This window comes from Triturus cristatus, chromosome 7 (assembly GCF_964204655.1).
Source record: "Triturus cristatus chromosome 7, aTriCri1.1, whole genome shotgun sequence".
Taxonomy (NCBI): Eukaryota; Metazoa; Chordata; class Amphibia; order Caudata; family Salamandridae; genus Triturus; species Triturus cristatus.
Window position 1 is genome coordinate 1768661025 of NC_140590.1, and position 12672 is coordinate 1768673696.

Sequence of the window (12672 nt, forward strand, 5' to 3'; positions counted from 1 at the left end):
GCAGCATTTTAAAAGTTTTAAGTTTTACATGTCCTGATAGTAAAAAACTCTCAAATTCATTTTTCACTACTGCAAGGTATTCCTCTCCTATAGTATATCCCTGGAGTTACCCAATTACATTGGATTTTAATAAATGATAATTTTCAGATGAGAACATGTACCCAGTTCATGTTTGGTGTCTTTGGACTTGTAATGAAAAATCCTCTCTTATGATGGAGTTGGATTTCAAATTACAATTTTGAAAAGGCCACATTTAGAAACTTGCCATTTTCCTGACGTAGCCATTTAATTACTGAACTGTGTCACTGGGTCACGTGACTTGTCTGTCGATAAGCCTCCAAAACTAAAATGGCAGCATAAACGGCATCACACCTTCAAAAAGCATTGACGTTGCGTTGTTTGGAATGCAGAGGGGTCTGGAAGTAAACCACTTAAAAAAGGCATAACTATAGAACGTTCAAAGCAAAGATGTTGAAAAACCCCAGAGGCTTCACTGACTGTGATGCAGCTTCCAAAGGCAGCTGTACACCTGCTAGTACTGACAGAATCCCAGAGTTAATCACTAAAATATCCCTAAGTAAGAACAAATGTATTGAATTCCAAAGTGAATGTCTTGTGGTAAATGGCTCCTGTGCATCCAAATTCCAGTAACATGTGGGTTCTTATGGCAGCTCATGCACTTTACACGCAGCAGACAAATGTTGTAGTAATATTATTCCACATAGACATGGGACACGATATAGTTTTTAGCATTACTGTATTGCATGCAGAGCTGCCACTGAATACATCGTCTCACCGCCAGTAAGCCAGCTCAACTGTCCCTACATTCAACAATAAATTTTCCAACGGTGACTCCACCACATTCCGCAGAATGCTCACATCCATATTCTTCCCCGTGAATACTACATACACCTTTTAAGTAAAGTCAAGTGAATCATCTCACTAGTGTTCACCTTCATTTTTACAATATCGGCAAAGTCCTCCTTCCTCCATGTACATCTTCCTGCTCTTAATGTCGTGTCACCATCCTAGGCTCTCCCTCGTTCAATAGTGTCTGACCTTTATGTTCTCCTTTGTCCACACTCTTAAGTGCCCTGAATTGTAATATTTCATTTTCATTAAAAGAAAGCATTGTTTTCAAACAGCCTAACCCTAGTTGTTGGTGTTCTGTGAAGCAAAACCGTTTTATAGCTGTTCCGGCACCTTGTATGAAGAGCCCAGTATTACTGACACCTTACCAGGGCTATCTAGACCTGAATCACCTGCATCAATAATGCCTTGGCAACTCTGAAGCTCCTATGTCACTGAAGCCTTACCAGCTCTGCCTTCTCCTGTATCACTGAAACCTTACCAGCTCTGCCTTCTCCTGCATCACTGAAGCCTTACCAGCTCTGCCTTCTCCTGTATCACTGAACCCTTACCAGCTCTGCCTTCTCCTGCATCACTGATTCCTTACTGGCTCTGACTGCTTCTGTGTCACTGATGCCTTACCAGCTCTGCCTTCTACTACATCACTAAAGCCTTACCAGCTATGCCTGCTCCTGTATCACTGAAGCCTTGCCTGCTCCTGTATCACTGATGCCTTACCAGCTCTGCCTTCTCCTAGATCACTGAAACCTTACCAGCGCTGCCTTCTCCTGTATCACTGAAGCCTTACCAGATCTGCCTTCTTCTGTATCACTGATGCCTTGCCCCTGTATCACGGTGCCTTACCAGCTCTGCCTACTTCTGTATCACTGAAGCCTTACCTACTCTGCCTTCTGCTGTATTACTGAAGCCTTACCAGCTCTGCCTGCTCCTGTATCACTGATGCCTTACCAGCTCTTCCTGCTCCTGTATCACTGATGCCTTGCCAGCTCTGCCTGCTCCTGCATCACTGATGCCTTACCAGCTTTGTGTTCCTGTATCACTGATGCCTTACCAGCTCTGCCTGCTCCTGTATTACTGATGCCTTACCAGCTCGGCCTGGTCCTGTATTACTGATACCTTACCAGCTCTGCCTGCTCTTGTATCACTGATGCCTTACCAGCTGTGCCTGCTCCTGTATCACTGAATCCTTACTAGCTCGGTCTTGTGCTGTATCACTGATGCCTTACCAGCTTTGTCTGCTCCTGTATCACTGATGACTTACCAGCTCTGCCCAGTCCTCTATCACCGCCAGACGGGAGCCCCTGGAGGAGCAGTCTTCATGGCTCGCGCTCCAGTTCTTCCGATCTGTTATTTCTGGGAAGTAATAGCACTTCCGTCCACGCTGCTGCCAGTGCACTGCACAAGATGGTGTAGGATAAGCTCCTGATGGAAGAAGAATGTAAATGGAAGTTCTCTAGGAATTCAATTATTGATTAAAAACAGATTAATAGTGTGTCCCAGTCAGGTGCATCAGACTCTCAATAGGTTTCCAAGAGGTGGTCATTTCTGCTCAGTGCAGAAATCTGTGTCTGGCTTGTGGATCACAGGGCCGGCCACTTGCAGGTCTGACTCGGGCCTTTCAGCCTTCTGAATCCAGCACGTTTACTATGAAAGTGCTGTTTACAGTGCGTTGAAACCAGAAAACTGTTGAGTAGCTATTTATAAAGCGCAAACGGCCGAAGGTTTTGCGGCACTGACTAGACAATCTTGGGGCATATCAACAACAACCAACGATAATTATCGCTGAGCGCACTTAGCGCTCGGATAATTATCACCGGCTAGCGACGATTTTTATCGCTGAGATAGCGTGCTATTAGCAACGCTTATCTCATCGGCGATAAAAATCCTAGCGCTAACTGGCTAACGTGAGATTATCACTGGAAACCCAGCGATAATCTCACGTTAGCTAGTTGATAAGGACTCAAAAACTTAGCCATGATATCCACCTTCCATAGGATATCATGGCTAAGTCAGTCCTGAAGCAGGTGTTAGGAAAGTAGCGATAACAGGTGTTATCGCTACTTTTCGTGACGCTATGCTTCATAGCGTGGGGCTTGATGATAGGAGAAATGTCGCTTAGCGACATTTCTCCTGTCATATTAGGTCAGGAACGCCCACTTTGCATCTCATTAGAGATGCAAAGCTGGGCGTTAGAAATCCCCACGCTAAAGCAAGGTTTCACGCGTTAGCGTGACCTTGCTAATATAGCGATAAAATTATCGCCGCTTTTCGGCCGAAATAGGCCGCTAATGCGGCGATAACTTTTTATCGCCTCGTTGTAAATATGCCCCCAAGTTACTAATATATTCCTTTGAGCCACCGCAGGAAAACTACAGGGGACGATCATGGTGAAGTGCAGAGCCCAGCTCCTGTTTGTATGTGCTCACAATAGCTTAAGTGCTTTAATTTAACCAGATTTAATCCACATTAGGGCCTGAATTTCAGACAACATGACTGGGAGCAGAAAGAGGCATACACTGCTCACTGTAGGAATCAGTGTCACCTATACATCTTGGTTTAACCCGAAGAAATGCCAGGTTTAATGACTGCACTTCAGACATTGAAAGCGCATAAAAACAGGTGCTCACTTCAGACATTGAAAACGCATAAAAACAGGCGCTGAGCTCTGTGCAGAACAGGCGCAGTGGTTCATGATTGGGCCCAAGGAAAGCAACAATGTTCACTCTCCAGAAAGACAGCAGTTAAAGTTCACCTGTAAAACTGTCTGTGAATTAACTGCCTAGCCAATGGGACCTCAGAGGCCCACTGCCATTATTGCAGAACCGCGCCACTATTCAGGGAAATGATCGCCACACGTTCTTCCCCAGACAAGGCCAGAGCACTTTGGGCACAAATGCAGTGCCAGAATGGCTGCCATGTCCTGCACCCCGTTCAGCAGTGTTTTTAAGAAACAAATCTGAAAAGCAAAAGATTGTTTTGAAAAATGAAAAATAAATTCTCCACAGCATCATGTCTGCATTTTTCTTGATTAGGAATACTATGTCTTTCATAGTGGTCATGTTGCTTGAATATGAATTAACATGAATAAAATGAAAGACAAGTGGCATTTGGCAAAAAGGGAACAGATTGGTTTCATTAAACGCAGCGCCTGGGAGAGCAGGCAACAGAGTCAGGGTGGGAAGACTGGCTCACAGTACGTTGGTTTTGGCCATCATTTTATACATTTCACAAGGTGTCATGAAGCCATTTGTGCATTTATTTTAGAACAGGAATCTAGGCCTAGTCACTGAGTCATAAATCTGGTCATTTGATAAGATTTGCAGGTGGGTCCCGACCCTGTGTGGACACATTGCAGACCTAGTGGTGACATGCCAAGATGTCCAGCATGGGGAGCGCGTGATCACTGCATGTAGTGTGCATGCTGTGTTCTGATTGGCTGAGTGTTCCTAACTTGGGGGCATATCGGCAACAACCGGCGATAATTATCGCTCAGCGCTCTTAGCGTGAGGATAATTATTGCCGGGTAACGTGGATTTTTATCGCTGAGATAGCGTGCTATTAGCAACGCTTATCTCCTCAGCGATAAAAATCCTCACGCTAACTGCCTAACGGGAGATTTTCGTTTCCAGCGATAATCTCACGCAATGTGGCGTTAGCTTGCTGATAGGGACTCACACTTAGCCATGGTAGCCACCTTCCATAGAATATCATGGCTAAGTCAGTTCTGAAGCAGGCGTAAGGAAAGTAGCGATAACAGGGGTTATCGCTACTTTTCCTGACGCTATGCTTCATAGCGTGGGGCTTGATGATAGGAGAAATATTGCTTAGCGACATTTCTCCTGTCATGTTAGGTCAGGAACGCCACTTTGCATCTCATTAGAGATGCAAAGCTGGGCGTAAAGAATCCCCACGCTAAAGCAAGGTTTCACGCGTTAGCGTGGCCTTGCTAATTAGGCGATAAAATTATCGCCGCTTTTCGGCTGAAAACGGCCGCAAAAGCAGCGATAAAAAATGTTATCGCCTGCTTGTAGATATGCCCCTTAGTGTGGTGTCTGACTTTATGGTGGTTTGTCAATCAGTTGCTTCCAGCATGGGTTGCAGGGCCTGCCTGACCACGTACTTCTGAGTCGGGGTTGGAGGGGGGGGGTCACATCGGGTGATTTCAACAATGGTGATGCTAGTTCATCATTATACATACATATATCGTGACATGCATTGATATTGTATTTTCCAACTATAACATTCACAAAAAGGAAACAAGCACTGGCAAACCAATAGGTCTTGCCTACACGAGGTATTGGCTTTGTCAAAGTATTCAGCCACGCTGTGTTTGTGCAGCTTGTCCGAAAGTTAAAAGAAAAAAGCACTAGAGCTTTTTTTTATTGCTAGTGGGAGGGAGGGCAGGACAGGAAGCAAGATGGAGCGCAGGTAATAGATCAACATGGAGAACGGAGGATATAGGGAAAAAAGAAATATGACACAGCAGCAGTGTCCATGTCATAGTGCTTTTTTCAGTTATGGCATGTGGGGTGGCAACACTGACAACAGATGCGTGAGAGGGGTAACACAAGCAATGGAAGAAGGTATCTTGGGTATAAAGCCATCAACAATATAGAAGGAGGGAGAGAGGGGGCAAGCAACAGCATGGAAGAGGGAGGGAGAGATGGTGAAAGAGGAAGTGGGCAAGCAACAACGTAGAAGAAGGGAAGGAATGCAGGTGAGGGAAGCAACATGGAGGAGGGAGAGAAGAGGCCAGCTACAAGTCTGAGGCAAGAAGGGCGGGCGAGGGATTAGAAGTACCATTGGGAGCCAGCTGAAAAGGCATACTATGGTAGAGTATTAGAACATAAAGAAAAAGGTAGCACCTAAAAAAATGAGGGTTGGAATGTAGGTACCCATACTCCAGTGGAAGGACACACATGCAAAGAGGAAAAAAGTCTATAGCAGGTCACCAATAGGAAGCCAACCAATGGTAAGCAATGGGTGGCCTCTAAGCCCACTGATAGAAAACAAAAGATCTTTCACGAGACAGGACAGTTGCTGACTTAGGCAAGACCTAAAAACAGAGTCAGAGTACCTGGCTAGAGTCAGGATCCAAATGCCGCCAATGAGGCATATACCCTGTCTTCCTACAGATAGAACTACAGTTCTATGGACAATAGGGAGATGGAGATTGCAATGCAGGAATACGAACTACAACATGGTTCCTCCCAGAGGAAAGTGCAGTGTCACTTTTAGGTCTCCTCAAGGCTTTTAGAGGAAAGACTGGCATTAGAAGTATGAGAAAATTTCAAGATTGAAACATAGAGTTCGAGGCATATGAGCTGCAGATTGTACACTTAGCATAGATCGCCATCTGGTGTTGGGCCCGGATGTTTGCAGTTTGTTTTTGTTCTTTGGACAGTCTTTGGAAGTCACGAGTTCGGTGACTCCTCCTTCGGTCCGTACTGCGCATGGGCTTCGGCTCCATCCTCAGATTTTTTTTTTCCGCCATCGGGCTCGGATGTGATACTTCGTGCTCCGGCTTCGAACTTATACGGTTCCAGCCTCGACGGAAAATCCTCGTTCTTCGAGTTTCTTCATCTATCTTCATCTCTCAAAGCGGCACTTTTTTCCATTCCGCACATCGGCACCGGCCTTCGGGCCCTCATCGACTCCGGTCCCGGCCGATGGAAAGGACTCCGTTCAAAAAGTGCCCAAAATGTGGGTCTAAATTTCCCCACACCGACCTCCATCAGGTGTGTAACCTTTGCCTCTCTCCAGAACACGAGGCTAGAGACTGCCCCGCCTGTAAGTCTTTTCGCTCAAAAAAGACCATCCGGGATCGAAGAGCTCGACGCACCATGGCGCACTCATCGACCGCGGCTCCACCGGACATCTTCGGAGACGACACCGGAGCTTCGGGGCAACAACACACCGAGCAGGAGGAAGACGTCGTCAGCGCTTCCGAGGCCGACGACTCCGACGTGGAGGACATCACACCGGCGCAGAGGGTCGTGAGTACTCTACCCCCTCCCACCCCCGCGCCCAAAACCAAAGAGACTCAGGTTACACCCTCGCCTGCAGGCCTGGGTAAAACCAAGCACACAGCTTCGATCACCCCACCTTCGGGCCCGGTGTCGAAGACTCACAAGTCTCACGGCAGCTCGGGCTCGAGCCAGCCGACGCCTGGTGCCGATAAACACCGTCCGGCACCGAAGAAAGTGACGCCCAGCTCGACTCCGAAGCCACCGGTGCCGAAGCCTGGACTCTTGGTGCCGACAAAACACAAACACAAATCCCCCGGCACCGACGCTCCGGCACCGAAAACTACTTCGACGCCGAAAAAAACGGAGGTTCCAACAAGGCATGGCGCAGAGAAACCATCAAAATCCTCGGCTCCGAAAACATCGGCGCCAGCGGACGATTCGGTGCCACTGGACCTCTTTACACCAGATCCTTTACAAAAGACCTTATTTAAGGATCCAAAGACTGGGCTATTGACTTTAGTTGTCAAGAAAAGACGTCTTGACACACCGGCTCCTCCTCCACCGCCCAAGCGGAAGGACTCTGCTACTTCTCCTCTCAGAGTGCCCTCCCCACTACCTCCCCCTCCCCCTCCTCCACCTCTTCCACCTCCTCCCCCTCCCAGGTCTGCGCCACCCTTGCCTCATCATTCCCCGACCCCGTCCCCAGATCCGGATTACGGGGATCCAGATTATGACCCGGCGGACGCCCCAATGGACCAAAAACCTGACATACCGGATGTGCCTCAGGACGACCTATACCCATCCAGGCCGTCTCCCCCAGAGGACTCATTAGGGTTTCACCACTTAGTGCAGAGAGCAGCAAACTACCACAGGGTGGAAATGCATAGTGAACCAGTGGAAGACGACTTCTTACTGGATACATTTGATATTCAGGATAAGTCCACAGCTATCTTGCCCATGCTTAAGTGTGTCACCAAGCATGCTGCAGAGGTGTTCAAAGACCCTGTCAGGGCCAGGGTCTTAAACCCTATAATAGAAAAAAAGTATAAAGCGGCACCCACAGACCCTACATACATTAAGGGCCCTGCTCCCTTAGATTCCCTAGTTGTGTCCACAGCTAGAAAGCGGTCTAACTCCCAGTCCTCAGGAGAGGCCCCACCGCCAGATAAGGAATCCAAACTTCTAGACGCGTCTGGCAAACGCACCGCCTCACAAGCCGCGAACATCTGGCGCATTGCAAATACACAAGCACTGCTTGCGCGCTATGACAGAGCACACTACGATGAGCTTGAGGCACTTATACAGCACCTCCCAGAAAAACACAAACGCAAAGCTCTTGACCTGATACAGCAGGGTAAGCTAATTACTAACACCTCCATTAAATGTGCCCTCGATGCAGCCGACACTGCTTCTAGAGCCATAAATACTAGTGTCCTGCTTCGTCGTCATGCCTGGCTCAGGATCTCAGGGTTCAAGCCTGAAGTCCAGGCATCCATACTAAATCACCCCTTTGACCAACAAAATCTCTTCGGGCCAAAGGTAGACGAAGCATTAGAAAAAATGAAAAAGGACACAGACACGGCAAAGTCTATGGGGGCATTACAATCACAGACCCCTAAACGCTCCTTTCGACGCTCATCCTTTCGTAGCACAGGCAGAGGCTACTCCACCGATAACGCCTCTACCTCCTACAACTCCCCTCCTCAAAATACCTTTTCAAAGGGCTACCAAAGGGGTGGTTTACAGAGGCAACAACAATAAGGGCAGGGGCAAAACTAACACCACCCGTTCTGCCACCCCGTCCGCACAATGACTTCCCTCCGCTCCCCCCAGACCATCCCACTCCGGTCGGGGGCAGACTACAAAACTTTATCCACACATGGGAATCCATAACATCGGACAAATGGGTGACCCAAATTATTCGGTCAGGGTACTGTCTCGAGCTCACATCAACCCACCCAATATCCCACCAAGGCACCGTCCAATGTCTCAAGAACATTCCACACTGCTCAAACAGGAGGTGCTCTCCCTCCTCCAAAAACACGCTATAGAGCAGGTCCCCGTCAATCAGCAAAATCTAGGGGTCTACTCTCTGTATTTCCTAATACCGAAAAAAGACGGGACCCTGAGGCCCATTCTGGTCCTCCGGCCTCTAAATGCATACATACATTCAGACCATTTCCACATGGTCACCCTACAACAAGTCCTCCCGCTCCTCTGTCAGGGAGACTTTCTCACTACCTTGGATCTGAAAGACGCATACTTTCACATTCCAATACACCCTTCTCACAGGAAGTACCTCAGGTTTGTGGTGGACGGTCAACATTACCAGTTCACAGTTCTCCCCTTCGGGGTCACCACCGCACCACGGGTGTTTACCAAATGCCTAGCAGTTGTAGCAGCACACCTCAGACATCAACATATTCACGTCTTCCCTTACTTAGATGACTGGCTCATAAAAGCCGCGTCCTACAACCAATGTGTGCAACATACCAACAGCACCATTCAACTGCTCCACCAGCTAGGCTTCACGGTGAACTACCAAAAGTCCCACCTCCTACCATCTCACACAAAGCAATATCTCGGGGCCACTACAGACACCTCCAAAGGTATTGCCTATCCAAACTCAGCCAGAATCGCAAGCATACAAGCTTTGTGCCAAACGTTCCTTCCTCAACACTCTCTTCCAGCAAGAGTGTTTATGAAGCTCATAGGGATGATGGCATCTTGCATTTTCATAGTGCCCCATGCAAGACTCCACATGCGTCCACTCCAGGAGTGCCTAGCACGACAGTGGAACCAGGCCCAGGGACAGCTGACGGATCTGGTGTTGGTGGACGGCCGCACCCATCACTCTCTGCAGTCGTGGAACACCACAAACCTTTCCAAAGGGCGGCCGTTCCTGGACCCGGTTCCTCAGGTGATTCTAACAGCGGACGCATCGCTCTCCGGCTGGGGAGCGCACCTCTTACACCTCACAATGCAAGGTCTATGGATGCCACAGCAAAAGTCGCTCCACATCAACCATCTGGAGCTCTTGGCGATCTTTCTAGCCCTAAAATCTTTTCAAAAACAGATTTCAGCCAAAGCAGTCCTCATTCGCACAGACAATATGACTGCAATGTATTATATCCAAAAACAGGGGGGGGGACACTCTCCCCAGCTCTCCCGCTTAGCCCAGAGCATATGGAGATGGGCAATTCCTCAAAACATCTTTCTCCTGGCACAGCATGTTCCAGGCGTACAAAATGGCAGATCTGCTCAGCAGACAAACGCAACAACTACACGAATGGGAACTGCATCCACAGGTTCTTCGCCCATTCTTCCAAAAGTGGGGGCATCCTCAGATAGACCTCTTCGCCACCCACGAAAACAAAAAATGCCCAAGCTTCGCCGCCAGATACCCACACCCATTGTCCAAAGGCAATGCGATCTGGATGAACTGGTCAGGCAAATTTGCATATGCCTTTCCACCTCTCCCGCTAATTCCATTAGTGGTAAGGAAGCTACAACAGCACTCCCTCACACTCATTCTGGTAGCTCCAACATGGGCCAGGCAGCCGTGGTTCACCACACTACTACAGCTCTCGGTGGTACCACATCAAAAACTGCACCTGTCCCCATGCCTCCTAACTCAGAACCATGGAGAAATCAGGCACCCGGACCCAGCTCAGCTCAACCTTGCGATCTGGCTCCTGAAATCTTAGAATTTGGGTACCTTAACCTTCCCCCTGATTGCATGAACATTATCAAGGAAGCCAGACGTCCTACCACTCGAGCATGCTATGCCGCAAAGTGGAAGAGATTTGTGGTTTACTGCCGTAACAATACAATCACCCCTTTAGATGCATCCATACAGCACATCATATGCTATCTGCTCCATCTTCACAGGTGTAACCTGGCATATTCATCCATACGCCTACACCTAGCAGCGATTGCTGCTTATCTACAAAACAGACAGCATTTGGGGATGTGGGGTCCCACAGGGATCTTCATTGAGCCCGACGTTATTTAACGTCTACATGAGGCCGCTGGCTGAGATCGTCCGTCCGTTCGGTATCAAGATCATTACCTACGCGGACGATACCCAGCTGGTGGTCTCCCTGGCACAGGCGGGCGGTACGTCGGCAAATGTAGATCTTGCAGGCTGCCTGGATACGGTCAAATGCTGGATGACCAAGTCTTGTCTCAAACTTAATGGAGACAAGACAGAGCTCATGCTCCTGGGTCACATTCTACCATCGACCATAGACAATCTCTGGCCCACCAGCCTAGGTCCGGCCCCAACACCCAAAGACGCCATTAAGAGCCTTGGTGTCTGGCTCGACAGGTCCCTGTCCTTTGACCAACAGGCTACAAAACTTTCTGCCACCTGTTTTGGTATCCTGAGAGTCATTAGGAAGATTTTGCCTCTACTCCCCTTTGAAGCAAGAAAAACCGTAGTCCTGGGCCTGATCCAATCGCGGCTGGACTATGGAAACGCATTGTATCTCGGAGCTCCCGACTTCACCTTGCGCAAACTACAATTAATACAGAACTGCGCAGCCAGAACACTCTTACAAATCCCTCGCAGATCCTCAGTAAAGTCCGGACTGAGGAAACTGCACTGGCTCCCTGTAAAGGAAAGAGTAGACTTCAAATCACTCTGCATCGCACACCAGACTTTCTGGTCGCAAGGCCCGACCATTAACCTCCCTCTCATCACACCCTATATACCCACCAGACAGATGCGCTCCACTTCTGCAAATCTAGCCATTGTACCGCAAACAAAGAAATCAAGATCCGGAGGCCGCTCTTTCTCCTTCAATGTGGCTAAAAAGTGGAACGCCCTACCCCAGCATCTCAGATCAAACCCCGACATTCTCTCTTTTCGCAAACAGCTGAAAACGCTCCTGTTCACCACATAACCATGGTACTGAATCTGCCTTCCTCCTTACTCAAACTTCAGAGATATGCTTAGCGCTTGGACGCCTCAGGGCAGCTACCCGCGCTTTAGAAATCCGAATTCATTCATTCATTCATTCATTTATCACTGTTCAGAGTGCCCGCTATTAAAGCCTTTATGGAAGGCCTTAAACGAGTAATTCCTCCCAGGGCACCACCTTCCCCTGTATGGAATCTAAATGTAGTTCTTACAAGGCTATTGGGTCCGCCCTTCGAACCAATGCATAAATGTGAGCTACAGTTCCTCACCTGGAAAACAGCTTTCCTCGTAGCTATCACTTCCCTTAGAAGGGTTGGTGAAATACAAGCGTTCACTATACAGGAACCCTTCTTACAAATACATCACAGCAAAGTGATACTTCATACAAATCCAAAGTTTCTGCCCAAGGTCATTTCCCCCTTCCATCTTAATCAATCAGTGGAATTACCTGTCTTTTTCTCGCAACCTCAATCTGTTGCGGAAAGGGCCCTACACACACTTGATGTTAAGAGGGCTTTACTGTACTACATACAGAGAACACAACCTTTCAGGAAAACTAAACAATTATTCGTTTCCTTCTCTCCACCACATAAAGGCAACCCCATCTCTAAATCAGGGATAGCTAGGTGGATTATAAAGTGCATACAAATTTGCTATCAAAAGGCAAAAAGAACATTATCTGTTCCACCTAAAGCCCACTCTACTAGAAAGTTAGGGGCTTCTATGGCTTTTCTAGGGAACATACCCTTAGATGACATCTGCAAAGCAGCCACATGGTCAACACAGCACACCTTCACAAAACATTACTGTGTAGACGTGCATTCCAAGCAACAAGCTAGTGTGGGCCAGGCTGTACTAAAGACACTTTTTCAAACCACTGCAACGGATACCGGTGGTTGCCGCTAAGGT

At 48.1% G+C, this 12672-nt stretch overlaps 1 protein-coding gene across 1 annotated transcript in view; it reads right to left on the minus strand.

Annotated features, from left to right (window-relative positions):
- LOC146813030 (uncharacterized) overlaps positions 1–12672 on the minus strand; it is a 128137-nt gene that overhangs the window by 35570 nt on the left and 79895 nt on the right. The window contains exon 5 of the mRNA XM_085615249.1: positions 2132–2292. Coding sequence (XP_085471375.1) covers positions 2132–2292 — 161 coding nt within the window. The remainder of the gene's footprint in view (positions 1–2131; positions 2293–12672) is intronic.